This window comes from Heloderma suspectum, chromosome 4, assembly GCF_057233095.1.
Source record: "Heloderma suspectum isolate Gila_16-S chromosome 4, 16-S_ref, whole genome shotgun sequence".
NCBI lineage: Eukaryota > Metazoa > Chordata > Lepidosauria > Squamata > Helodermatidae > Heloderma > Heloderma suspectum.
This window is the reverse complement of record NC_139461.1, coordinates 194,303,762-194,328,202: the sequence shown is the minus strand read 5'-3', so window position 1 is coordinate 194,328,202 and position 24,441 is coordinate 194,303,762. Positions and strand designations below refer to the sequence as shown.

General features: G+C 42.1%; 1 protein-coding gene across 1 annotated transcript in view; it reads left to right on the top strand.

The window, feature by feature from the left end:
- The window catches only part of LOC146347905 (uncharacterized), a 91,528-nt gene that overhangs the window by 53,021 nt on the left and 14,066 nt on the right, over positions 1-24,441 (top strand). Inside the window, exons 25-42 of the mRNA XM_084851628.1 lie at positions 479-523; positions 820-864; positions 1,169-1,213; positions 1,510-1,554; positions 1,851-1,895; positions 2,890-2,934; positions 3,231-3,275; positions 5,900-5,935; positions 6,468-6,512; positions 7,049-7,093; positions 8,363-8,407; positions 10,682-10,714; positions 12,715-12,756; positions 12,879-12,920; positions 15,821-15,862; positions 19,969-20,004; positions 21,665-21,706; positions 22,887-22,925. Coding sequence (XP_084707754.1) covers positions 479-523; positions 820-864; positions 1,169-1,213; positions 1,510-1,554; positions 1,851-1,895; positions 2,890-2,934; positions 3,231-3,275; positions 5,900-5,935; positions 6,468-6,512; positions 7,049-7,093; positions 8,363-8,407; positions 10,682-10,714; positions 12,715-12,756; positions 12,879-12,920; positions 15,821-15,862; positions 19,969-20,004; positions 21,665-21,706; positions 22,887-22,925 — 762 coding nt within the window. The remainder of the gene's footprint in view (positions 1-478; positions 524-819; positions 865-1,168; positions 1,214-1,509; positions 1,555-1,850; positions 1,896-2,889; positions 2,935-3,230; positions 3,276-5,899; positions 5,936-6,467; positions 6,513-7,048; positions 7,094-8,362; positions 8,408-10,681; positions 10,715-12,714; positions 12,757-12,878; positions 12,921-15,820; positions 15,863-19,968; positions 20,005-21,664; positions 21,707-22,886; positions 22,926-24,441) is intronic.

Genomic DNA, 24,441 nt, shown 5'->3' with positions numbered 1-24,441 from the left:
TCTTAAAAGTCCCTGGTTTGCAAGGAGGACAAATCAGTCAATCCTAAAGGAAATCAACCCTGAGTGCTCATTGGAAGGACAGATACTGAAGCTGAAGCTCAAATATGTTGGCCACCAAATGCGAAGAGAAAACTCCCTGGAATACTGGGAAAGATTGAAGGCAAAAGGAGAAGGGGACAGCAGAGGATGAAATGGCTAGATAGCATCACCGATGCAATGAATATGAACTTGAGCACACTCCAGGAGAGAGCGGCCTAGCGTGCTATGGTCCATGGGGTCACAAAGAATCAGACACGACTGAACGACTGAACAACAACAACAAATATATGCCTTAGTAATGATATTCATAGAGATATAAAAATAAAATAAAAATAGAAAAAAGTTTTTATGCTAGTTTCTGCTCCTGAAAATGGAAAGTAGCTTTGTGCAGATACATTAAGGCAGTCTTTTTGTAATTAATAAATGTTTTCCTCTACAGGGTGGACAGAGTGGATCATACGGCAGCAGCAGCCAATATGGACAGGTAAAATCTCTTTTAGGGTGCAATCCTATGGATGTTTAGACAGAAGAAAAGTCCTACAGCTCCCAGCATTCCCCACCCAGCATAGCTGGCTGGGTAGTGCTGGGAGATGTCATAGGATTGCACCCTTAATGTATAATATATACGTAATATATGCCTTAGTTATAATATACATAGAGATATAAAAATAAAATAAAAATACATTTTTATACTTATTTCTGCTCCTGAAAATGGAAAGTAGCTTTATGCAGATACATTAAGGCAGTCTTTTTGTAATTAATAAAAGTTTTCCTCTACAGGGTGGACAGAGTGGATCATACGGCGGCAGCAGCCAATATGGACAGGTAAAATCTCTTTTAGGGTGCAATCCAATGGATGTTTAGACAGAAAAAAAGTCCTACAGCTCCCATGGTTGGCTGGGGAATGCTGGGAGATGTAGGACCTTTTTTCTGTCGAAACATACATAGGATTGCACCCTTAATGTATAATATATATGTAATATATGCCTTAGTAATAATATACATAGACATATAAAAATAAAATAAAAATACATTTTTATACTTATTTCTGCTCCTGAAAATGGAAAGTAGCTTTATGCAGATACATTAAGACAGTCTTTTTGTAATTAATAAATGTTTTCCTCTACAGGGTGGACAGAGTGGATCATACGGCAGCAGCAGCCAATATGGACAGGTAAAATCTCTTTTAGGGTGCAATCCTATGGATGTTTAGACAGAAGAAAAGTCCTACAGCTCCCAGCATTCCCCACCCAGCATGGCTGGCTGGGTAGTGCTGGGAGATGTCATAGGATTGCACCCTTAATATATAATATATATGTAATATATGCCTTAGTAATGATATACATAGAGATATAAAAATAAAATAAAAATAAGTTTTTATGCTTATTTCTGCTCCTGAAAATGGAAAGTAGCTTTGTGCAGATACATTAAGGCAGTCTTTTTGTAATTAATAAATGTTTTCCTCTACAGGGTGGACAGAGTGGATCATACGGCAGCAGCAGCCAATATGGACAGGTAAAATGTTTTTTAGGGTGCAATCCTATGGATGTTTAGACAGAAGAAAAGTCCTACAGCTCCCAGCATTCCCCACCCAGCATGGCTGGCTGGGTAGTGCTGGGAGATGTCATAGGATTGCACCCTTAATGTATAATATATACGTAATATATGCCTTAGTAATAATATACATAGAGATATAAAAATAAAATAAAAATACATTTTTATACTTATTTCTGCTCCTGAAAATGGAAAGTAGCTTTATGCAGATACATTAAGGCAGTCTTTTTGTAATTACTAAAAGTTTTCCTCAACAGGGTGGACAGAGTGGATCATACGGCGGCAGCAGCCAATATGGACAGGTAAAATCTCTTTTAGGGTGCAATCCTATGGATGTTTAGACAGAAAAAAAGTCCTACAGCTCCCATGGTTGGCTGGGGAATGCTGGGAGATGTAGGACCTTTTTTCTGTCGAAACATACATAGGATTGCACCCTTAATGTATAATATATATGTAATACATGCCTTAGTAATAATATACATAGAGATATAAAAATAAAATAAAAATACATTTTTATACTTATTTCTGCTCCTGAAAATGGAAAGTAGCTTTATGCAGATACATTAAGGCAGTCTTTTTGTAATTAATACATGTTTTCCTCAACAGGGTGGACAGAGTGGATCATACGGCAGCAGCAGCCAATATGGACAGGTAAAATCTCTTTTAGGGTGCAATCCTATGGATGTTTAGACAGAAGAAAAGTCCTACAGCTCCCAGCATTCCCCACCCAGCATGGCTGGCTGGGTAATGCTGGGAGATGTCATAGGATTGCACCCTTAATGTATAATATATACGTAATATATGCCTTAGTAATAATATACATAGAGATATAAAAATAAAATAAAAATACATTTTTATACTTATTTCTGCTCCTGAAAATGGAAAGTAGCTTTATGCAGATACATTAAGGCAGTCTTTTTGTAATTAATAAAAGTTTTCCTCTACAGGGTGGACAGAGTGGATCATATGGCAGCAGCAGCCAATATGGACAGGTAAAATCTCTTTTAGGGTGCAATCCTATGGATGTTTAGACAGAAAAAAAGTCCTACAGCTCCCATGGTTGGCTGGGGAATGCTGGGAGATGTAGGACCTTTTTTCTGTCGAAACATACATAGGATTGCACCCTTAATGTATAATATATATGTAATATATGCCTTAGTAATAATATACATAGAGATATAAAAATAAAATAAAAATACATTTTTATACTTATTTCTGCTCCTGAAAATGGAAAGTAGCTTTATGCAGATACATTAAGGCAGTCTTTTTGTAATTAATAAATGTTTTCCTCAACAGGGTGGACAGAGTGGATCATACGGCAGCAGCAGCCAATATGGAAAGGTAAAATCTCTTTTAGGGTGCAATCCTATGGATGTTTAGACAGAAGAAAAGTCCTACAGCTCCCAGCATTCCCCACCCAGCATGGCTGGCTGGGTAGTGCTGGGAGATGTCATAGGATTGCACCCTTAATATATAATATATATGAAATATATGCCTTAGTAATGATATACATAGAGATATAAAAATAAAATAAAAATAAGTTTTTATGCTTATTTCTGCTCCTGAAAATGGAAAGTAGCTTTGTGCAGATACATTAAGGCAGTCTTTTTGTAATTAATACATGTTTTCCTCTACAGGGTGGACAGAGTGGATCATACGGCAGCAGCAGCCAATATGGACAGGTAAAATCTCTTTTAGGGTGCAATCCTATGGATGTTTAGACAGAAAAAAAGTCCTACAGCTCCCATGGTTGGCTGGGGAATGCTGGGAGATGTAGGACCTTTTTTCTGTCGAAACATACATAGGATTGCACCCTTAATGTATAATATATATGTAATATATGCCTTAGTAATAATATACATAGAGATATAAAAATAAAATAAAAATACATTTTTATACTTATTTCTACTCCTGAATATGGAAAGTAGCTTTGTGCAGATACATTAAGGCAGTCCTTTTGTAATTAATACATGTTTTCTGTACAGAGTGGATCATACGGCGGCAGCAGCCAATATGGACAAGTAAAAACGCTTTTAATGTATAATATATATGTAATATATCTTAATAATATTATATGCAGGGGTATAGAAGTAAACTAAAACTAAGTTATTACACTTTTTTTGCTCTTGAATATAGAAAGTAACTTTGTGCAGATTCATCAGGCCTGGCACAATGTCTCTTGCTGCCTGAGGCGAGAGAGAAGATGTACCACTGCATCACCACCACCCCCGCAACCCCGCCACCTGCTTCCCCCGTCCCACACCCCCTTGCCTTTGCCATTGCCTGTGCCACCAGCTCTATGAAGAAGTGGCCATGGGGTTCTCACAGGAGGTCATGCAAAGTGTCGCAAGACCCAGGAGAGCTCTCTGCAACAGTTTCTTCCGGCCATGCAGGACATGGGAAGAAGAGGGCAGGCGGCTGCTTTACAGGGCTCCGCTTGGCACTCTGTTGCTACAGCAAATCCCACAGCAGGAGAGCAGCTGGCAGGGCTCTCCAGAATACCCACTAGAGGCTGCAGTGGTGAGCCCTCCTGATGGCAGCAGAGCGGTGCAGTTTGCCACTCCTCTCGCTCCCTGGCCTGATGTGGGCGCCTTACCGTGCTTCATACCCTGAGAAACATTAAAGTAGTCCTTTTGTAATTAATAGCAGTTTTCCGCACAGGGTGGACAGAGTGGATCATATGGCAACAGCAGCAAATATGGACAGGAAGAGCTCTTTTAATATATAATATATACGTAACATACAGAAGCCATAATATATGCCTTAGTAATAGTATATACAGAGATACAGAATATATCTCTGTATATAGAAAGATATGCTATAGACATATGGCATTATTAAAGATAGAATTAGTAAACATATAGAAGGACAACCCATGCTGAAAAAGAATCAGCACGGCTTCTGCAAAGGCAAGTCCTGTCTCACTAACCTTTTAGAGTTTTTTGAGAGTGTCAGTAAGCATGTAGACAGGGGTGATGCGGTAGACTTTATTTTCTTGAACATTCAAAACGCTTTTGACAAAGTCCCTCACCAAAGACTCCTGAGCAAACTTAGCAGTCATGGAATAAGAGGAGAGGTCCTCTTATAGATCAGTAACTGGTTAAAGAACAGAAAGCAGAGAGTAGGAATAAATGGTAAATTCTCCCAATGGAGCAAAGTAAATAGTGGGGCCCCACAGGGATCTGTATCAGGACCAATGTTTTTCAACCTATTCATAAATCATCTGGAATTAGGAGTGGGCAGTGAAGTGGCCAAGTTTGCCAATGACACCAAATTACCTAGGGTGGTTAAAACAAAAAGGGATTGTAAAGAGCTCCGAAAGAATCTCCTCAGACTGGGAGAAGGGGCATCTAAATGCCAAATGAGGTTCAATATAAGCAAGTGTAAAGTGATGCACGTTGGGTAAAAAAATCTCAACCTCAAGTATAGCCTGATGGGATCTGAGCTAGCGGTGTCCGACCAGGAAAGAGATCTTGAGGTTGTGGTGGACAGCTCGATGAAAATGTCAACTCAGTGCGCAGCTGCTGTAAAAAAGGTGAACTCCATGTTAGGCATAATTAGAAAAGGAATTGAGAATTAAACTGACAATATCGTACTGCCTTCATACAAGGCTATGGTGTGACCACACTTAGAATACTGTGTACATTTCTGGTCACCACATCTAAAAAAGGATATTGTAGAGCTAGAAAAAGTGCAGAAAGGGGCAACTACAATGATGAAGAGGCTGGAGCATCTCCCCTATGAGAGGTTACAACAGCTGGGATTGTTTAGCTTGGAAAAAAGGAGGGTAAGAGGAGACATGATAGAGGCCTACAAAATCATGAATGGTGTGGAGAATGTAGATAGGGAGACGTTTTTCTCCCTCTCTCAAAACACTAGAACTTGGGGTCATCCCATGAAGCTGATTGGTGGGAGATTCAGGACAGATAAAAGGAAGGACGTCTTCACACAGAGCATAGTTCAACTATGGAATCCGCTACCACAGGATGTAGTGATGGCCACCGACTTGAATGGCTTTAAAAGAAGGTTAGACAAATTCCTGGAGGAAAAGGCTATCAGTGGCTACTAGTCTTGGTGCTGTTGCGCTTGTGTCCTGCTTGTGGGTTCCTGGTTGACAGATGGTTGGCCACTGTGTGAATTGAATGCTGGACTAGATGGACCCTTGGTCTCATCCAGCATGGCTCTTCGTATAGAAATGAAATAAAAATATGTTGTTAAGCTTTTTCTACTCCTGTATATAGAAAGTAGCTTTGTGCATATACATTAAGGCAGTCTTTTTGTAATTAATAAATGTTTTCCTCTACAGAGTGGATCATATGGCGGCAGCAGCCAATATGGACAGGTAAAACAATTTCATAGTATCCCATATATGTAATATATACCATGGTATTATGTAGTACACACAGAGATGGGCAGATTGATCTTCTACTTACCTTAAGCCGAGACTGAAGATTTGCTACCACCATGGTAGCTGTATGGCCACTGTATCCAGTGCGTGCTCAGCCCAGGAAGAAAGGGACAAAAACACACACTTGAACAATACAAAAATAGCCTTAAATCATCCCTGGGGGAAATAGCAGCCCACAACTTCCCTAAAAATACAACTAGTGCCCACCAGCCAGAGGCTGTGCCAGCAACAATGACCACATGTCACATATACTGGCAGCAGCTGCCCCCCATGGCTCACTCCAGAGGGCACAGTGTTGAGTTCGCACCCCAGTAGGGGGAAAGGAGGGAATTGGTCTCCCATATTTATCTTACACAGCAATATATAAATAACCAGCTTTATGCTTATGCTGCTCCTAAACATAGAGAGGAGCTTAGGATAGATGTATGAATGTAAATGTTTGAAGTAATAGATGTTTTCTGCACAGGGTTCGCAGAGTGGATCATATGGCAGCAGCAGCCAATATGGACAGGTAAAAACTCTTCTGAAACATAGTACATATGTAGCATATGCCTTAGTAATAGATAGCATATATAGAGCTATATAAAATAAAATAAACATGAGTATTGATTGATGTGTATTTCTGCTCCTAAATATAGAAAGCTGCTTTGTGCAGATACATTGGCAAGCGTGGGGAACCTCAGGCCCATGGGACGGATACAGCAGAACTCAGAGCCTCCTCATGCAGCCTCCCAGCTTCTTCCTCAGGCCCCGCTCCTCTTCCCCTTCGCCCATTGCCTTTCTGTGCTGCACAGCAACAAAAGGAGCTCTATTGATCAGAGATAACTGCCTTTCAGTTCTGTGCACGGTGAGAAAGAGGCTCCCTTTGTCATTGCACAGCATGGAAAGGCAGCAAGCTGCCCATGGTGTGTGTGTGTGTGTGTGTGTGTGCGCGCAGGCATGCTGACAGGGCTGCAACATGCTTGCTGGAAGCCAATTCAGCCCTTGGGCCAAAAAACGTTTCCCACCCCTATATTAATACTTTTGTAATATGTGTTTTCTGGACAGGGTGGACAGGGTGGATCATATGGCAGCAGCAGCCAATATGGAAAGGTAAAATCCTTTTTATAATATAGCGTAATAGATACCATTGTAATATATAGTACGCAGAGAGATAAGCCGAGGAATCCTATACTTACATTTTTGGACAAGTTGCTTAAGCGTGCAGTGGCTGACCAGATCCAGCCTCATCTTGGATGAGGCTGATTTCTGGTATGTATTTGAATCAGGGGGTTGGCCTGGCTTTGGCCTCAGTTGCCTTGTGGGATGGCCTCTGTCATTCATATAACCCTGTTGGTTCTCCTTAATCCTTTGGCGGCTTTTGATTCCATGGAGCTTGGCATCCTCTTGGAGCAGCTGAGTTGGATGGGGTGGGACCGCTCTGTGGTGGTTCTGCTCATACCTCGACAGCTATTTCCAAAATGTGGTGCTGGGGAAATTCTGCCTTAACCTGTGGCATATTTGCTCCAGGGTCCTGCAAGGTTCCATCTTATTCCCTAGGGCTGCTTAACATGCACGTGAAACAGCTGAGCGACATCATTTGGAAGTTTGGAGTGTGCTGTCATCAGTATGCTGGTGACATACAGCTCTGTTTTCCCTTCTCTTCGGAGTCAGGGGCGGGGGTGCTAGAGTGGTACCTGGCTGCTGTAATGGACTGAAGGCTGAGGTGGAATCGAGACAAGACAGAGGCACTGTTACGAGCTGGTTCTTCGGTCAGGTTGAGTGGGATTCAACCTGCCCTGGACAGGGTTGTGCTCCCCATGATGGACTCAGCATGTAGATTTGAGGTTTTCTTGGGTCCATCTTGGTCATTAGCGCCTCAAGTGGCTTCCACGGCACAAAGCATCTTGCACCAGCTTAGGGTCATAGCTGGGATGACCCTATTTGGAGGTGGATAATCTGGCTACGGTAATCCACACTCTGCCTCCCAAAGAACAATGTTCTTGGGTGGCTTTATGTAAATATAGTAAATAGATACAAATAAAGAAATACTATCTCATACTGTGTTGAGGCTGGTATGACAGAAGAAATAATTCCCATGGTATACATGTATGTACTTATTTCTTTTGTCTCATTCTATTTGTCAAGAGATGACTATGGGACAAAAGAAATAGTGCATACCCTGTGAGCAGCAATAATTCTAACATAACACTTTCAACTCTCTGAAACACTATAATCTATCTCCCAGTTGAAGTAGCCCTTGCTTTTCTGAACTTGCCCTAGCCTTTTGACCTTCCATTCCAGACTCCTCACCCATAATATTTAAGCAACCCTTATCATGTGAAGAAATCATTTGGTTCCTTTCATTCTTTTCCTTGGCAGGGTTCTCAGATTGGTGGAGGTTACAGCAGCAACGACTGCGATCAAGTAAGTGGTCTTTCTGTAATAGTCTTTGGAATGTGATGTGCTGATTAACATCAGATGTTAGTCTTTTACTTATTTCCAAAATATAATGGGTTGGATCCAAGTTCTGCCTTTTGTGGATGGAAGGGCTCTGCTTTACAGAAGGTGCCTCTGCTCAGTTTTGGGGATTCTATCTCTCCCCCCGCACCACAGCTAATCCCATTCAGCAGGGTCCCCTGACCCTCTTGTTGCATTTTCAGGGGGCTGGAGGGTATGCTGTGGGGAGGATGGGGGGAGGAAGTCTGCTTCTGCCAGCCCAGTTGCACATGTCTAAATCTGGATCCAACCCAACTTCTCCAATAGTAGTAATGTCCTTGAGAAAGGACAGCTGTGTTGGGACAGCATGATAAACCATAGTTTATCATGACAAGAATGAGCCTAGCCTCCCAGTGAACTTGTGTGCTTCACTTTCTTCTGTCCTCTTCTGGCATGGAAGTGAGACCGAAAGCGTCTGCTTTTGTTGAGGTTAACCACAGTTTAGCGTGTCATCTGAACCCTAAACTGTGGTTAATCTTAACTACAGTTTGTTGAAACAAGCCATTCATAACCCATGATTTGAAGGTGGGTTGTTCCAAACAAACTATAGTTAAGATTAACTACAATTAGTCAGATTTGGATGACACGAAAAACTGGAATTAATCAAAAAACAGAAGTGAAAGCTTACTTATTTATTTAGAGTATTTTTATCCTACTCTTCAGCCAAAAAGGCTCCCAGAGTGGCTTACAAATAATCAGTAAAAGAAGACAGCCCCTGTCTTCAGGCTTACAATCTAAAAAGACATGACACACAAGGAAAAAGGAATAGGGAGGGAAGCGGGAAAAAATTAAGTATTTCAGCAGAGCTGGTAGAATGGACCTGTTTCCCCCTCTAACCTCCCTCAGTACAGCTTGCATGTATTGACAGTCTGTTTTAAGTGTTACCTTGCTCAAATAACTTCTTCTTCCTAAGGTAATCTAGGTTGAATTCTTCCCCATAACATTCCTCAAACAGTATTTTCATTATAGTATGGTGTTGCAACTAAATTAGGTTGCAATCCTATACCCACTTACTTTGGAGGGAGCCCACTGAACTCAGTGGGACTTACTTCTGAGTGGACATGCATAGGATTGCACTATTAGCATTTTAAGAGCTAATAAGAATCTTGTACATTGCAATGCATTTGAGCAAAAGGTTGTTAAAAACTAAAAAGAGCAAAATATCAGAGATTTCATGTGAGTTTTTTCCTGACATAATTCACTCAGCAAGATGGAAAAAAGGGGAAAATAAGACCTTTAATGGCAGACAAAGGGCATTTTCAAAAGTCTTTGCATTTTGCATGTCTATAATTCAGATTAAAAAACCTACATTGGATAGAATTACATTTGATGTAAAACTAGCTGGCTTCTTTTTTCTTTTCTTACCTTCTCATATTTTAATACTATTCACAAATGACACATTTCAGATTAACCAACAGTCCTGGAGCCTGTCCACTGGGTGCTTCCAGATGAGGCTTTTATTGTGCAATCGCACTGCCTCATTCATTAAATTTTATGGGCAGCTCCATATGGCATTGTTTTCCATTTGTAGTCCTCCTGTGTTTTCCCATCACTTCTTCCATTTTTTTTTCTTACTAGAAAAAGTATCTTAAGGAAGAAAAGAGAGAATAGCTGAACAATGTCTTTTGATAGGCAGTGTTAGGAGCCCTCTATCTGGAAGCACGCACTATAAACTTATAGCAGTTTTATACCAGTTTAAGTGTCATGGCTTCCCCCCAAAGAATCCTGAGAATCATTGTTTGGTAAAAGTGCTGAGAGTTCTCCAGGTGCTTCCAGATGAGGCAATAGCCATGCGTCGTTTATGGAATTTTACAAGGGTCCTGATGACAATGTCATCTTCCTGTTATAACCCTGCTTTGTTTTCCCACCACATTTTCCCATCTTTTTCCTGCCATGGAAAATCTCTTCAAGAGGAAAAGGTGGAATTGCTACACAATGCCTTCTGTTCAGTAGCACTAGAAGCCCTTTGTCTGGAAGCAACTTTTGTTAAGGATCCCTAGTCCCCTCACAGAAGTACAGTTCCTAGGGTTCTTTGGCAGAATGGAATGTTAACCAATTACAGTCAGTAATATTGATACATTCTTAGTGTCACTTCTGGAAGAAAAAAAAAAACACCTTACGTTTCCTATGTACTACAAATAGACCTCTTGCCTCTGCTATACAAAATAATGATAATAACAGTTTTCCATTTCTTCCCACCAGGGTGATGTCTCTACATATGGTGCAAAAGCTCTGGTAAATACTCTTCATTCATAATATTTTAAAATATCAAATGAAGTATAAGCTTGTTAGTTGAAATTGTGCATAGTATGATCCTTTTAGGCTGTAATCCTATGCATGTTTAGACAGAAGGAAGTTCTACAACTCCCAACATTCCCTGGCCAGCATGGCTAAACATGCATAGGATTGCGCTCTTAGTCAGACATGTGTGACTATAGGCTTCTCTGCATGAGGCTTTGATCGTGTGCTCATGCTCGGTTGCTCACATTTTTTTGTGGATCCTTTACACGATGTCATCAACCTCCAGAGACCCTCCTGGGCTTTCTGGCCATTATTGTGGCTTTATTCTCAACAGGGAAAATGCAATAAGAAATTTTACTGCACTTTGAAGCGTGATAAATTTCCGAGTAATTTCCGGAATCCCACTACATTACAGCTATAGCACAGCACCATCTAGTGGCTATGTAATGAAACATATAGAACTTGCCTAGAACGACCCCCCCCCCAGAAGAAAACACGTGTAAAGGAGCCAGTCTTAATCCTGCAAGGAATCTGGAAGCAGAAGCCCCAGTAAGGGTGTAGGATTTTAGCCTCCTGTAGAGAAGCCCTGTCTCTCAGATTTGAACTCTGCAATCACTATGCAGCAGCTCAAGACTTGGGCAACTTATGTAGGCACCATTACAGACTGCTCAGACTGCAGCTGGTGAAGAATGTAGTAGTTCATATACTGATATGGTTGCACCACTTAAGAGTTTCTTACACCAGAATCTTTCTGTAGTATTCCTGGTATAAGATGTTAATTGAAAGAGAAAAAGAACGAGGGAAAGGGATGAGAGAGATAGGGTAGGTCATTCTTATATGGCCTGGTAGTCAATACTGTTAAAGTGAAAAGTAACCAAGGGCCAAAACAGACATTTCTTGTATCTAGCAGCTGCATCTTTTTTCTCATTTTTATTCTAGAGTAGTCACAAGGGCCCTGATCTAGATTGGGCCCATGGAGGGGGAAAGTGTTAAAGCCTCCCTAACCCCCTCACACTAGAGTGTTGATCTTCTTGATCATCCCAGAGTGCTGCTGCTAGGTTTTATTGTGGTTGTATTGTTATATTGTGGTTTTAATGTTCTATATATTTTAAATTGTTTTATTGTGTGTTGTTTGGTTTTAGTTTTTGTGAACCGCCCAGAGAGCTTCGGCTATTGGGCGGTATAGAAATGAAATAAATAAATAAATAAAATAATGGGCTCAAGTTACAGGAAGCCAGATTCCGGCTGAACATCAGGAAAAACTTCCTGACTGTAAGAGCAATACAACAATGGAACCAATTACCTAGGGAGGTGGTGGGCTCTCCCACACTGGAGGCCTTTAAGATGAGGCTGGACAGCCATTTGTCAGGGATGCTCTGACTTGGATTCCTGCATTGAGCAGGGGGTTGGACTCGATGGCCTTGTGGGCCCCTTCCAGCCCTACTATTCTATGATTCTATGATTCTATGATCTGGATTTGGGGCCCTATGCCTACTGTAGAGTAAAAACAAAAACATAGCTGCTAGATACAGATTTAAAGTAATGTCTGTGTTATCCCAGAGTCACTTGTAATAAGCTGATCTCAACTAGCATTCTTGGTTATACTACCACAAGACTGCTGCAAAATTGCTCATTATTATACAGTTGTTGTTGCATTGGCTTTCGGACTACACTGCATATTTTAAACTGCCTTCAGAATTAACAGTCATGGACCTAAAGGAGACTTGTGAGCCACCAAGCCAAATGCAGTCCATCTACTGCATATGGTGGTGGCACAGTAGAGGTTTGATAAATGTCTGTACTGTGTGTGTGTGTGCGTTTTGTTGTCTACTAGGCACTGCCAAAAAAGGGGCAGGGAAGGGGGGAAATGTCAAACACCTGGATAGTTGGCTACATTCCGTTTCAACTGTTCCAAATTGTTCAAGTGCAGCCTAAAATATAGGAAAGCTTTCTGTTTTCATTTCATTTCATTCCACATATGTTAATTTTAACAGAGCTCAGCAAACTGTAGAGGCAAAAGGGATGTAGCAGCTCAAGTAAGTACTCTCTCTTTTACCACATGTTGGATTTTCTCCAAATATGCTTCTTTACGCAGTCAGCGACACAGAGGATTCATTCAGGATCTGTTAACTTGTGTTTATGTTTCTTTCCCTTACAGGATGCATTTAAAGCTTTCATCAGAAAGATTCGGGAAAAAAAGGTGAGCGCTGCACTCCTGCCCACCATAGCTTCCTGAGTGGCAGTGCCATTGTGTTGTTGTTGTTTTTAATTGGCAGTACCTCCCCCGCTCCCCCCACTCTTATGCTGTCTTTAAAATGTAGAAAGTTGTAGCTATATCAGGAGGATACAGAACTCTTTGCCAACCCTTAGATTAAGGGCTTCCTCACACGGAGCTTTTATCCTGCTATTGAGATTGCTCACTCACAGAAGTTTGCGGGCCCTTTAGATAATGTCATCAACCTCCAGGGCAACTCCTGCACTAAATGACCTTTATTCCATTGTTAAAAAGATCGGAGATAATGAGGTATTAAATTACCACACTTCAATTCCACTTGAGTTCTCTCCGTGAAAAGGGGAAAGCTGCCATAAGAGGAGATAGATCAATGAAACACATAGAAGACTCAGATAAGGAGCAAAAGGAGGGGGGAAGGAAGCACGGGTAAAGGGAGTCCGTTGTGACCCTGCTTTTAAAATGGAAGCAGAAAGCCTGATTTTAAATGTGGGATTTTAGGCTGCTGTAGAGATGCTCTAAGGCAATAAAGGGTTTTCCATTATTTCAGGGAAGAAACAAACACACTTTGTATTCACTTACCTTGTTTGGGAGTTCCAGTTTCAGTCAAACACATTTGCCCCCTTCTGTTGGTTTACGACAGACATAAGGAACCTCAGGCCCACAGTCCAAATCTGGCCTTCTGCGGTTCCCCAGATGGCCATGCCTCCTTTCCCCTGGCCAACATTCATTTGGTGCTTATCCAGCTTTTGCACGTTTTCCCCCCGTTCCAAAGGTAGAAATGCCAATCCTAAGGCTTTGCTACTGGCAGTAAGAGCTTTAATTAGAATGTGCTGGTATTTTTTGTATTTTGCCATCACCCCTTTTGGCTTTGGCCCTGCCCATTACCGGAATTCAGCCTGGGAGGGCTCCTCTGGAATGGAATTCAGCCCTCAGAGATTCAACACCCCTTGGTTACGGTGTCATTGCGCTATTTATAAGCTCTGTGCAGTTCCAGCAACCCATGTGTTCTTCACTCAGGGAGTGTTCCTAAAGTGACATTACAACGATTTTCATTTGGTTTATTTATTTGCTGTACCTATATATCCACCCTCCTTTCAAGAAGTTCTGGTTGACCTGCAAGGGAATATTTCGGAACGACGAACTGGTGGTCCATGAACCAGATCTGTCTGCCCGAGGCCATACCAAACCTTAATAAAGTTTGAGCAAAACGTTCAGTCACAGTTTAACTCAAATGGAAATGAACACATGTTTATTCCATACTTTTATATTTCATTTCTCTCTTGGATAGTGCATGTTTCATTTTTATTATTCAAGTGTATAATATGATATGCTTGAGCATATGCGCTCCATAACTGGGAAGATGTCATTAATAGATAGCACCAACTTTGTTATGGAACCTGAACACTCATGAATGGGCCAGTTTGTATAGCAGAATACTCACAACAACCCTGTGAGGTAGGTTCAGCTTGAAGAGAGAGATACTCCACGAGCTTCATAGCTGCATAGGCATTTGAACCCAGGTCTCCCACATCCAAACACAATATTCTAGCTACTGCATTACATCACCTTGTAATAAGACCTGGATCATGACAGTCGGCACTACAAGGATAATTACGATAAGTCCCTTTGAGATAATGAGCCAAATGAGTGCATTTTCACAATAGATAATCAGTCCCAGATCAAGCCAATACTGGGCTTCCCGAACCTAAGATGGTGGCTGGATGGCTTAATTTGCTCCATAAGAAATTGTTGTCCCCCTGCATGATTAAAAAAGGAAAGAAAAAAGGATGTTCCATGAAAATCAAACAGTTGGGAATTCTTCTTGAAGATATATTACGTCCAAAGTAGTTATTAAGTAATTTGTCAAAGTCTCAACAAATAGGTGACCTATAGTTATTGGCTCTGCGTAGCTTCTACTTAAAGAGTGCTGTCTGAGTACCCTCTAAATTCCAATGAAGTCAGTAGTAAAATTGTCACTGATTTTAGTAGAGCAGAGTTGCACTCATAGTTAAATGCCAGAACTCCTTGATGTTATTACTTCTTGTGATGTTAAATCAACTAACCCCAAGGGCCCCAGCATCTCTAAATGAGAGGTTTTCAAAATATGTTCTGGGGAACACTGGGCTTCTTTGGAAGCTTACCAGGAGTTCCTCAACAAGAAGATCAATAGAGGAGGACAAGCTTCTTAGTGTTACTGATTTTCCCTGCAATGGACAGCCACAGAAGAGTGCTGAGTGTGTTTCAGAGGACTCTCTTAGTTCACACAGACTAATGAAGAGACCCAACAGGCCTTACAAAAGCCATGTATGAATACAGTGGCTGTGTTCAGATGATCATATCTCAGCTTAATCAGCCAAGATATAAATGAGGATTGTGCCCCCACATGCAACCCCTTTGCTCTTATTTTCATGGGAGCTGGGAAACAAGCCAGGAAAACTATAGTTTTTGTGCTCTGTCTGAACCAGGAAACTAGGGTTAATGGCATCTAAACAACCCAGAATATTAAGCCAATTTTAAACTGTAGTGTCATATCTAGGCTTGTACAGATGCCGTTATGTTAACCATAGGTTCCTGCTTCAGGGATAATGGGAAATATTAGTTAACAGAAGACTTCCTGGCTTGTTCCCTCACTTGCATGAAAGGCCATGAGGCTCATTCATATCTTGGTTTATTAAGCTGAGATAGTTCATCCGAATGCAGCTAGTGTGTACCCTGGCCTTGCACACTCTCCAAAATCTTTTGCAACGTTCTAGGTTCCTCAGCAAACGAGCTGATGTGGAAAAGTTCCATGAACATAGAAATGTTGAAAAGCCTTCCTTTAAACCATAACCATGTATCTAAAATTACCTTACTTTTCTTTTTCCTAGGCTCCACCTCGTGCTCTAATCAGAAGGACCCAGAGTGAAAAAGTGAGCACTGCTGATGTATCTTTCCATGGCTTTTGAGCATCAATGCCTGCCATATTGCTGCTGTTTTATTAGAGCCCAGCATCTTTCCTAAAAATTAATTGACATTAAAATTAAAAGCAAAAAACAAAACAAAATCCTATGGTGTTATTTAAATCGAGAATTGTTGCATTTATAATTGGCCCACTTCTGTTTGCTTATTGTTTGTTTTATAATTGAGGGGACACATTGTGGCTATTGTTAAGGCTCAGATCATAAAATTACTTTGCTTATGATGGCCATTTTTCCTTGCGCCCTCGGTGGTTACCTGCGCGTGGCAAATTTCTTATCTGACTCTACTTTGAGCAGAGGATACATTTTCGCCTATCACTGCAAACGTCCTCATTGTGTTTTGAGCAGTGGCAAGGAAACATCAGCTGGTGCAGAATGCAGCCATTTGAGCAGGGGCGGCTGGTGGATCCAGTTTTGGTGGGGTGGAGATTCCATTCTGGTTTTTGGCTGCAACCAGCCAGAAGTGTAAATGAGCTATCCAAGGTGCTGGACTCATTTTGGGGATAGAGCTCAGCACCTTGGATAGCTCCTTTGGACTTCTGGCTGGTTGTAACTAAAACCCAGAAATTGAGGCTTTGTTGGGGTAGGCTAGAAGGTTGGATCATATTACACCAGTTCTGTACCAGCTGCACTGATTGCTGGTGCATTTCCAGACCCAAATCAAAGTGCTGGTTTTGGCCTTTAAAGCCTTAAACAGTTTGGGTCCATGTCATTTGAAAAACCGCCTACACCAGGGGATAAGCAGCCTTTGCGGGCTCATGGGCACACTTGCTGTTGTGAATAAGCCCTGTGGGCACCACCACAAAATTGGCTACCATGGGGAGTTGGGCTGTTTACTGAGTGAGTGGAACAGAAAAAAGAAAAACAGGACACTTGAGTTGATAAAGTCTGGAAGATTTTATTCAAAAAACATTAAACTCGGGTACAAATATAAACTCACACATGAAAGCAGCAATAAAAACAGTGATAACTTTTAATTGGGGTGGCAGAGGGCTGCAGAATCAATCAGTGGAGGCTGGTGGCTCCGATATCAGTGGGGTGGTGAATCCGCTCCGGGTTTCAGTCAGGTGTCAGAACTCTAAAGGACCTATCCAAGGTGTTGAAACCCAGAGCGGAGTCACCGCCCCACTGACATCGTAGCCACCAGCCTCCACGGGAACCAGTCACTCCACACACACCACACATGGACATACAGCAATGAAAAAGGGTTTGCCCCACTTACTGGCAGTGGTGTAGTGGTAAATTTTGAAATTCAGTCACTCATCATGACAGTCCTAATAGCCACAGCCCCAAGGAGAGTGCAAAATGGCAGGCAGTTGTGTAAATCCATATCAACAAACCCATTCTAGCAGTTTTCGCTCCATCAGGAGCAGGTCTTTTGTAAAGTTATGGGACTTAATTGACCATTCAAGATCAAAACACCCGAAAATGCTTTGCATGACAGCAGGAAACAATATATTATTTCTGGGAAAATTCATACTGTAAGGATTACAGCTAAGCCCAGAGGAAACGGAACTCTCAGGGAGGGTAGCTGATGATGCCAGCATTCCTGCTAATGAAAAAGTGCTGGCACTTCATTCCTGCAAACCCTGGTTCCACTACACCACTGCTTACTGGACTGCAGTAAAAGCTGACCATACATTGATTTTAATCCTCTCCCTGCCCCTCCGGTATATTTTGTAAACTGCCATTAAAAGTTCTCCATTCACCTCATTGGGTTCACCCCATGATTTGCTGCCGCTGCTGAACCAACAGTAAAATAGTAAGAGCTGCCACTTTTCTGGTCATCAGACAGTACTAACGAAGTTGCCAGTCATATTCCTTCCAGTCTTCTAGCAAGATCTCGTTAGAAGTTTGGGAAGGTTAAGTATGCACTCTGCTTGCTTTGCGACCAACGCTTCTCTAGGAAGCAAGAGGAAATGGGATGTTGTTTGCCAGATGCCAGAAAGGGCAGCTGCAGCGGCTGGTGAAGGCAATGAGCAAAAGGAGCCAACAAAGCAGATGTGGGATGGGGGAAAGTGACCTTGGGTAGTGAGCGGTGCAGGCAGGAACCACAGCAGCTGCAACAACTAATGAACAAACAGAAAAGTTGGAGGAGAAGCTGGAACACTGGTAGTGACTGGAGGGGGTCACAATGGGTCTAGAGGACACATTAGGAGGTCTTGGCAGGTGTAGGTGTGCCTGTGGGCACCATGTTGCCAACCCCTGGCCCTACACCCTTATGAACCTGCCGGTGTGTTAAGGTCATTGTCGGGAGGCCATACTCGCTAGCCCACCATTAAGATCTGTGAAGTTGGCAGGCACTAGAGATAAGGCCTTCTCAGCGGTAGCCCCTACTCTATGGAACTCCCTCTCAAGAATGTGGCTGGCTCCATCTGCTGCTGTTTTTAAGAGAGTTTTAAAAACACATTTGTTTTCTTTTAGCTTTCAATTATAAGTTTTTTATTATATATGCTACTTTTGTTACTGGCTCTTTCAAAATTGGTTTTTAAATTAATTTGTGGTTTTGTGAAATTATTATATCGATGTAGTTGCATGTTTTATATTGTAAGCAGCTTTGGGAAGACTGTTGTCTTGAAAGGCAGCTACGAAATGCATCAAACAAATAAATGAGTAAATAAATAAATAAAAATAAGTCGTGTGTTGCCTGCTCCTGTTGGCAAACAAGTCACCTAGGTATCCCTTTAATATGATGGGAGAGCTGGCGAGGCCCAGGACTGGCCAGTTCCAGAAGTGCTTTTGCATGAGACAGGGACTTTGTTTTAGAGGTCCGTGGCAAGGGGGACATCTGTCATCCTGTAGCGGAGGAAGGCGCCTTGTGAAATCTAATGAGGGACTGGCCCTACAACTAGGGAGCTTTAAAAGCAGCCTGCCCCTTCTCTGGGGTTGGCAAAGAGCAGCAGTTTTTGATCTGTACGAGCCTCTGTCTCAGGGGTGCAGAACCTCATGGTCCAAATTCCATTTCAGAGAAGCTGTCGGGGAGGGGTGGCACATTCCAGTGGTGGGCTGGGCCGAAGGCAAAATGAATGAAGCCAAAATACCAGCATATTTTTTCATCAAGCTCTTACTGCTGGGAACTAAGCCTCAGGAGAGGCATTTCAGCCTTTTAAAATGGGGGGATGGGGATTACCCAAAAGTCAGGAAACCAAATTATCAATGGTTGGGGGAAAGGGCTGGGGCCACTTGGAGAATCTCAGAGGACTGGGGCCACCGGGAGGCTGGTTTTGGCCCCTAAAGTTATGCTCCCCTGCTTTATCTAATGCTGTCGTCCTCCTTGGTTTGCCAGCAAGCACTCAGCTTGAGCTCCCCCTCACCAGCTCTACCACACTTGGCTCCCAAACCCTCTGGCGGGGGGTTAAACTCACTAAAGCTGTGGCTTGCTTTCAACCCAATGGTGTGTGTTGGGTTTCCTTCTGTTCCCCTTTTCCACTGCAGGCACAAAGCTTCATTTTAGGATTATCATTCCAATTGTCCAAGGTGGCTGGTGCAAATTTCCCTGTGCTACCTTCACTTCGGGACCGTCCAGCCATTTTTGTTTAAGGATCAGCTCAAGGAGATTATAGAGCTTGCCCTAAAAAGCCTTCTCCCCTTCAATCCTCTATGCCAGGGATGGGCAAGCTGTGGCTCTCCAGATGTTGTTGGACTCAACTCCTATCAACCCCAGCCAGCATAGCCAGTAGTGAGCAATGATAGGAGTTGTAGTCCAACAAGATCTGGAGGGCCACACGTTGTCTACCCCTGCTCCATGCTGATCTATGCAGAAAAAATAGCCAAAAGATATATCCCATTACTGATTTCTTCCTACACCTGCTTCCACCCCCAATCTGCCTTGTCCTCCAGTGCCCATGAAGAGACAAAGAAGACAGCATCCATGATTTTACAACAGGGAGAGCTTACTCGGAATTGGAGTCCTTCTTTGCAGTTATCTTTTGAGCATTGGGTGGCCCATATCGTCATACTTTGCAAATCAGCCAAAGAGCTCTTTGGCATTTTACATGGGATTTGTTGTTTGTTCAAATCAAAGCAAGAGATAAAAATTTTCCTTTGCTTTCCTGCAGGCCCGTGCTCTAATCAGAGCGGCTCGGAGTGAAAAAGTAAGCACTACCTAGAACATTTTTCTTAATGTTGATCCTGTGGTCTTGCTAGTGTCGTAATAGTGCCAAACTAAGGGGTGTTTAAAATGCAGAGGCATGGTCATAGAATCATAGAATAGTAGGGTTGGAAGGGTCCTATAAGACCATCTAGTCCAACCCCCTGCTCAGTGAAGGAATCCAAGTCAAAGCATCCCTGACAGATGGCTGTCCAGCTTCATCTTGAATGCCTCCAGTGTGGGAGAGCTCACTACCTCCCTAGGTAATTGGTTCCATTGCTGTATTGCTCTAACAGTCAGGAGGTTTTTCCTAATGTTCAGCCAGAATCTGATGTTTGGGCTACATAAGTACGTAGGCCTAAATGCAAGGCTATGACACACCAGACAAAAAGTAGGAGGAGGTCTGATTTCAGACAGATCTTCCTCAACCAAAACCTTATGCCAAGTCTTCTTTACTTAGGACCACCTAGGGCCAAACTACATATGGCAATAAATCAGGGGTGGGCAACGTGTGGCCCTCCAGATGTTTTGGCCACAGCTCCCATCAACCCTCACCATTGGCTATGCTAGATAGGGCTGATGGGATTTGTAGGCCAAAACATTTTTGTGAACCGCCCAGAGAGCTTCAGCTATTGGGCGGTATAGAAATGAAATGAATGAATGAATGAATGAATGAATGAATGAATGAATAAAAACATCTGACCACTCCTGCACTAAATGCATCATTGGAAGATCCATGTCTCTAAATAGCTGGTGTGTGACCACTGCACACGGAGATGGAGTTTAACCTGTTCCTTCCTGATGGGGTCCCAATGAAAATCCCCACCCCACAGCTGCTATTTGTTGCAGGAAGAATGCTTCCATTGGCACCAACTGGAGCTTCTTTCGTCAGCCAAATAGTTCTTAATGGCCAAGAAAAAAAAAACATACGCACGCACACACATCTTTAAAAACACATGGAATAGCTTAAACCAGAAGTTTCCTAAAAATATCTAGGACTGTTTATGCGTTGTTTATATAATGTATCTCTGTATGTGGTGAACTCTTAGAACAATGCAACAAGCAAAGCCAATGAGGTGCCACTGTAATTTAATAAGTTTCCTGTACGTTGCAAATATTGTTTTGGGTGGAAACTGTTCAACAGTTAAAGAGGCACTAAAATTGCATCCCCTATGTCTACAAGCATGCTGGAAATATTTCCCCCTTCCTATTGGTAGGGCCCTCTTTCTTTTGCTCAAACTTTCAGAACAAAACTATGATGGCATTTACCAAAAGCATCAACCAAGAGGGAGTTTTAGGAACAGGGTGTAATTGCCATAACCATTTCATACAACATCTGTTTCTGCAACTGTATTCTTGCAGCAATGACAGATACTGATTCTATTAAAGATTCTGGCAAAATGTGATTTTTATTTCTTTTAAAACTTCAATACCACCTTTCCTGTAACCAGGCACTCAAAATGTTTTAGGGCGCAATCCTATGCAAGCCATAGCTGGCTGGGGCATGCTGGGAGTTTAAGGCCTTTTTTCTGTCTAAACATGAATAGGATTGTGCTTTAGTCTCTCTATTGCTTTGAAATCCTATCTCTTTCACATTATTTCTTTAACCTGTTGCTTATGCAAGAAAATAATTAGGCCCTCTGAAATGTTTGGCTTTGTTACAGAATGAAACCTCTAATTCAGAAAGTATCAATACCTATGGCCAGGTAAGGGCATCCATTTGATTCTGTTTAAAGTGTTTGTTTTACTGCAAAATACCTGCTAGGATTGGGGCACTTAAATTTAGGCCATCTACATCACTTGTCCTAATCCAACCTGTGGGATATGGCACGATGCACAAACAGCTCATTGCAGGGCAAGTGAAGAAGTTATGAAGGGGAGCTCTCTTAATCCCAGGTAAGAGATCAGCAGTGCATATTCCCTTTAGGTAACTTAAGTTGGCACCTCTATAAATGGCCATTAAGGCTAACTAGAATCCCACATCGCCCAGGATTCATAAGCAGGGTTCAGAGCTGAAGAAGGCCAGAACCATTTGTTTTGCAGAATGGGTGGCTGCCAAAAGAAAACTAACTATGTTAAGTCTAAGGTCCACAACTGCAGTTTTAGGCATGCTCAAGGGCTTGGAACTGACCATTGCCTTAAAAAAAAAAAAAAACCTTCCTGCCCTTGGATAGCAAATCCTACGCCATGTCAGAAAGTGCTTTTGAAATCCCTCTCTGTTTCAAAAGAGGTTTGCCATGCAGCGTGGCAGACTGCTGTCCAAGAAGTCCAACTGAAGACTTAAAGAAACCTGCAGGACTGGGGGAAAGGATCAAGGAGCACAAACTAGGCAACAGACAATTCAATTGCCATTACTCAGAAACTCATCTAAGGCCTAACTGCTGCACCTAGGTCCTCCCTCTGCTAGCTGGTGGATCTCGAGGTTCCAGTAAAAACAAAGTAGATCCACCAAGCCTGAAGACTGACCATCCCTGGGATTGAAACAGCCCATCTCTAGGATTGAAAAGTGCTAGTATTTTACTATTTCATGTAAGCTGCCTTGGGGATTCTTCTGAATCAAAAGGTGGGCTAGGAATAAAATACATTAGCAAGCCATCAGAACAGCTTCCACAGTTACCTGGATCCTGGCTATACTACCCTTTTCAATTAATTTCCCAGATATTACTGATATTCTTGTTTCAGTACACAACTCACACGCCTGCCAAAGTTAGCCAGGGGGAGCAAAATACAAAGAAATGGAGGAGATTATCTGATTCAAAATGATTTGTAGCGTGTATTATTATTTTACTCCACCGCAAGGTGGCTCCTTTCTGCAATGCAAGGAAGTTTATTTTCTTTCAGTGTTGCCTATTTGCAATGAAATGATTTGTGTTTTGCCTCGTACAGGGTGAAAGGCTTTCTAATAATGGGAACTATCATGTACAGGTAAGAATTGTCATGTTGTAGCCAGATTTTGACCAGATGGCCAACTGTTATCCAAAAGTAATTATTTGCTATAGCTGTCTCATGTTCATACAAAAACAGCTGAGGGCAATTTACTCCCCAAGGAGTATATTCCTGTTAAAAGTATAAAGAACAGAGGTTGAAATTAAATGAGGGCATGTAAGCTCAGGATTTTTAATGAGATTGTTACTATCATGCATAAAACTCCTTACATCAGGCCTTGAGAAAAACAATTACATGATCTCCAAAAATTTGAGACGCTGAAAACATACCCCATTTTGGCTTCTTTTTAATTTTTTGAATCTGTGGGACAAGATAGATGTAACCTATATGAAGCAGCAAGAAGTGCCCTCCCTGCATCTAGTCCAAATGAAAATATTCTTCTCTAGGATTGAACTCCGGGGGAAAAATGGCCCTGCAAAGTTGCAGTTGTGCATCTAGGGTCAGATCTTGGGCCAAAATCCAGGGCCCCAGAATCCAGTGGGCCCCTGAGTGACCACCCAGATTCATGATGGGGCAGTGACAAACAGGCCTGGTGCTGGCACCTGGGCTGTCAGTGGCATGCGGGGGCCCACTGGGGGTGACTCTACTCACCGTAGAAGCCTTTCTTCTTATTCTTAAAAACATTTTGTTGTCAGGGTGGCTGGTTACAGATGCTTATTTTATTATGTTTACTTTAAATGTATAATATCCTTTTCTACAAAATAGTGCTTATTCCCAAGTAAATGTGTTTAGCACCAGGACAGCAGAAACGTTCTCTGATTTATTCTTATAGTCATGATTTCAGTGAGTTTATGATTTCAGTGAGTTTAAAAGGGATAACTGCACATACTCAGAGTATTATTATTTTTTTAAAAAAGGTTAACAAATGGGAGAGGGTCTAATATATCACAAATGTAGAAGCAATTGTAAACCAGGAATGATGGTGTCAGGGGAGGAAGAAGGTAAATGTTAGTTCTGTGCTTCACAACTGAAGTAATACAAGACTGAGAGCTGAGCCGGGGTTTGATTTTCTGGTAGACATTTCTGACATATGAAATGCAAATTCGGGCATGCCTTGTGGGTAGAGGATACACTCTCTTTTTCTGTTACATATCATCATGCAATAGTACACATTGCCATGACAAAATGATCTCTACAGCCATGAGGACTAGAAACTTCAGAAGAAAAGTTTCTGGATTGTAACCCAGCTGTTGAATTATGCAAAGATGCCTTCAGGAGGAAGGACTACATATACAATTTGGATATATCTTATTATTCATACAGGATAGCACTTATGACATCATCATCCATGAACAGTATATTGAGGGTGGGGGGAATCACCTCTTTGAGTGGGTACTATCCTATGGGGATAGTCTGCCACTTCCGAACTGGGGGGCAACCAACTATCCAATGCAGGGTGTGCGGAATGTGGAGGGGATCTTCTCCTCCGCGCCCTGGCTGCCCTGCATTTGTAGCTAGACAGCTGATTTCGGCTGTCTAGCCAGGGTGCCTCGGA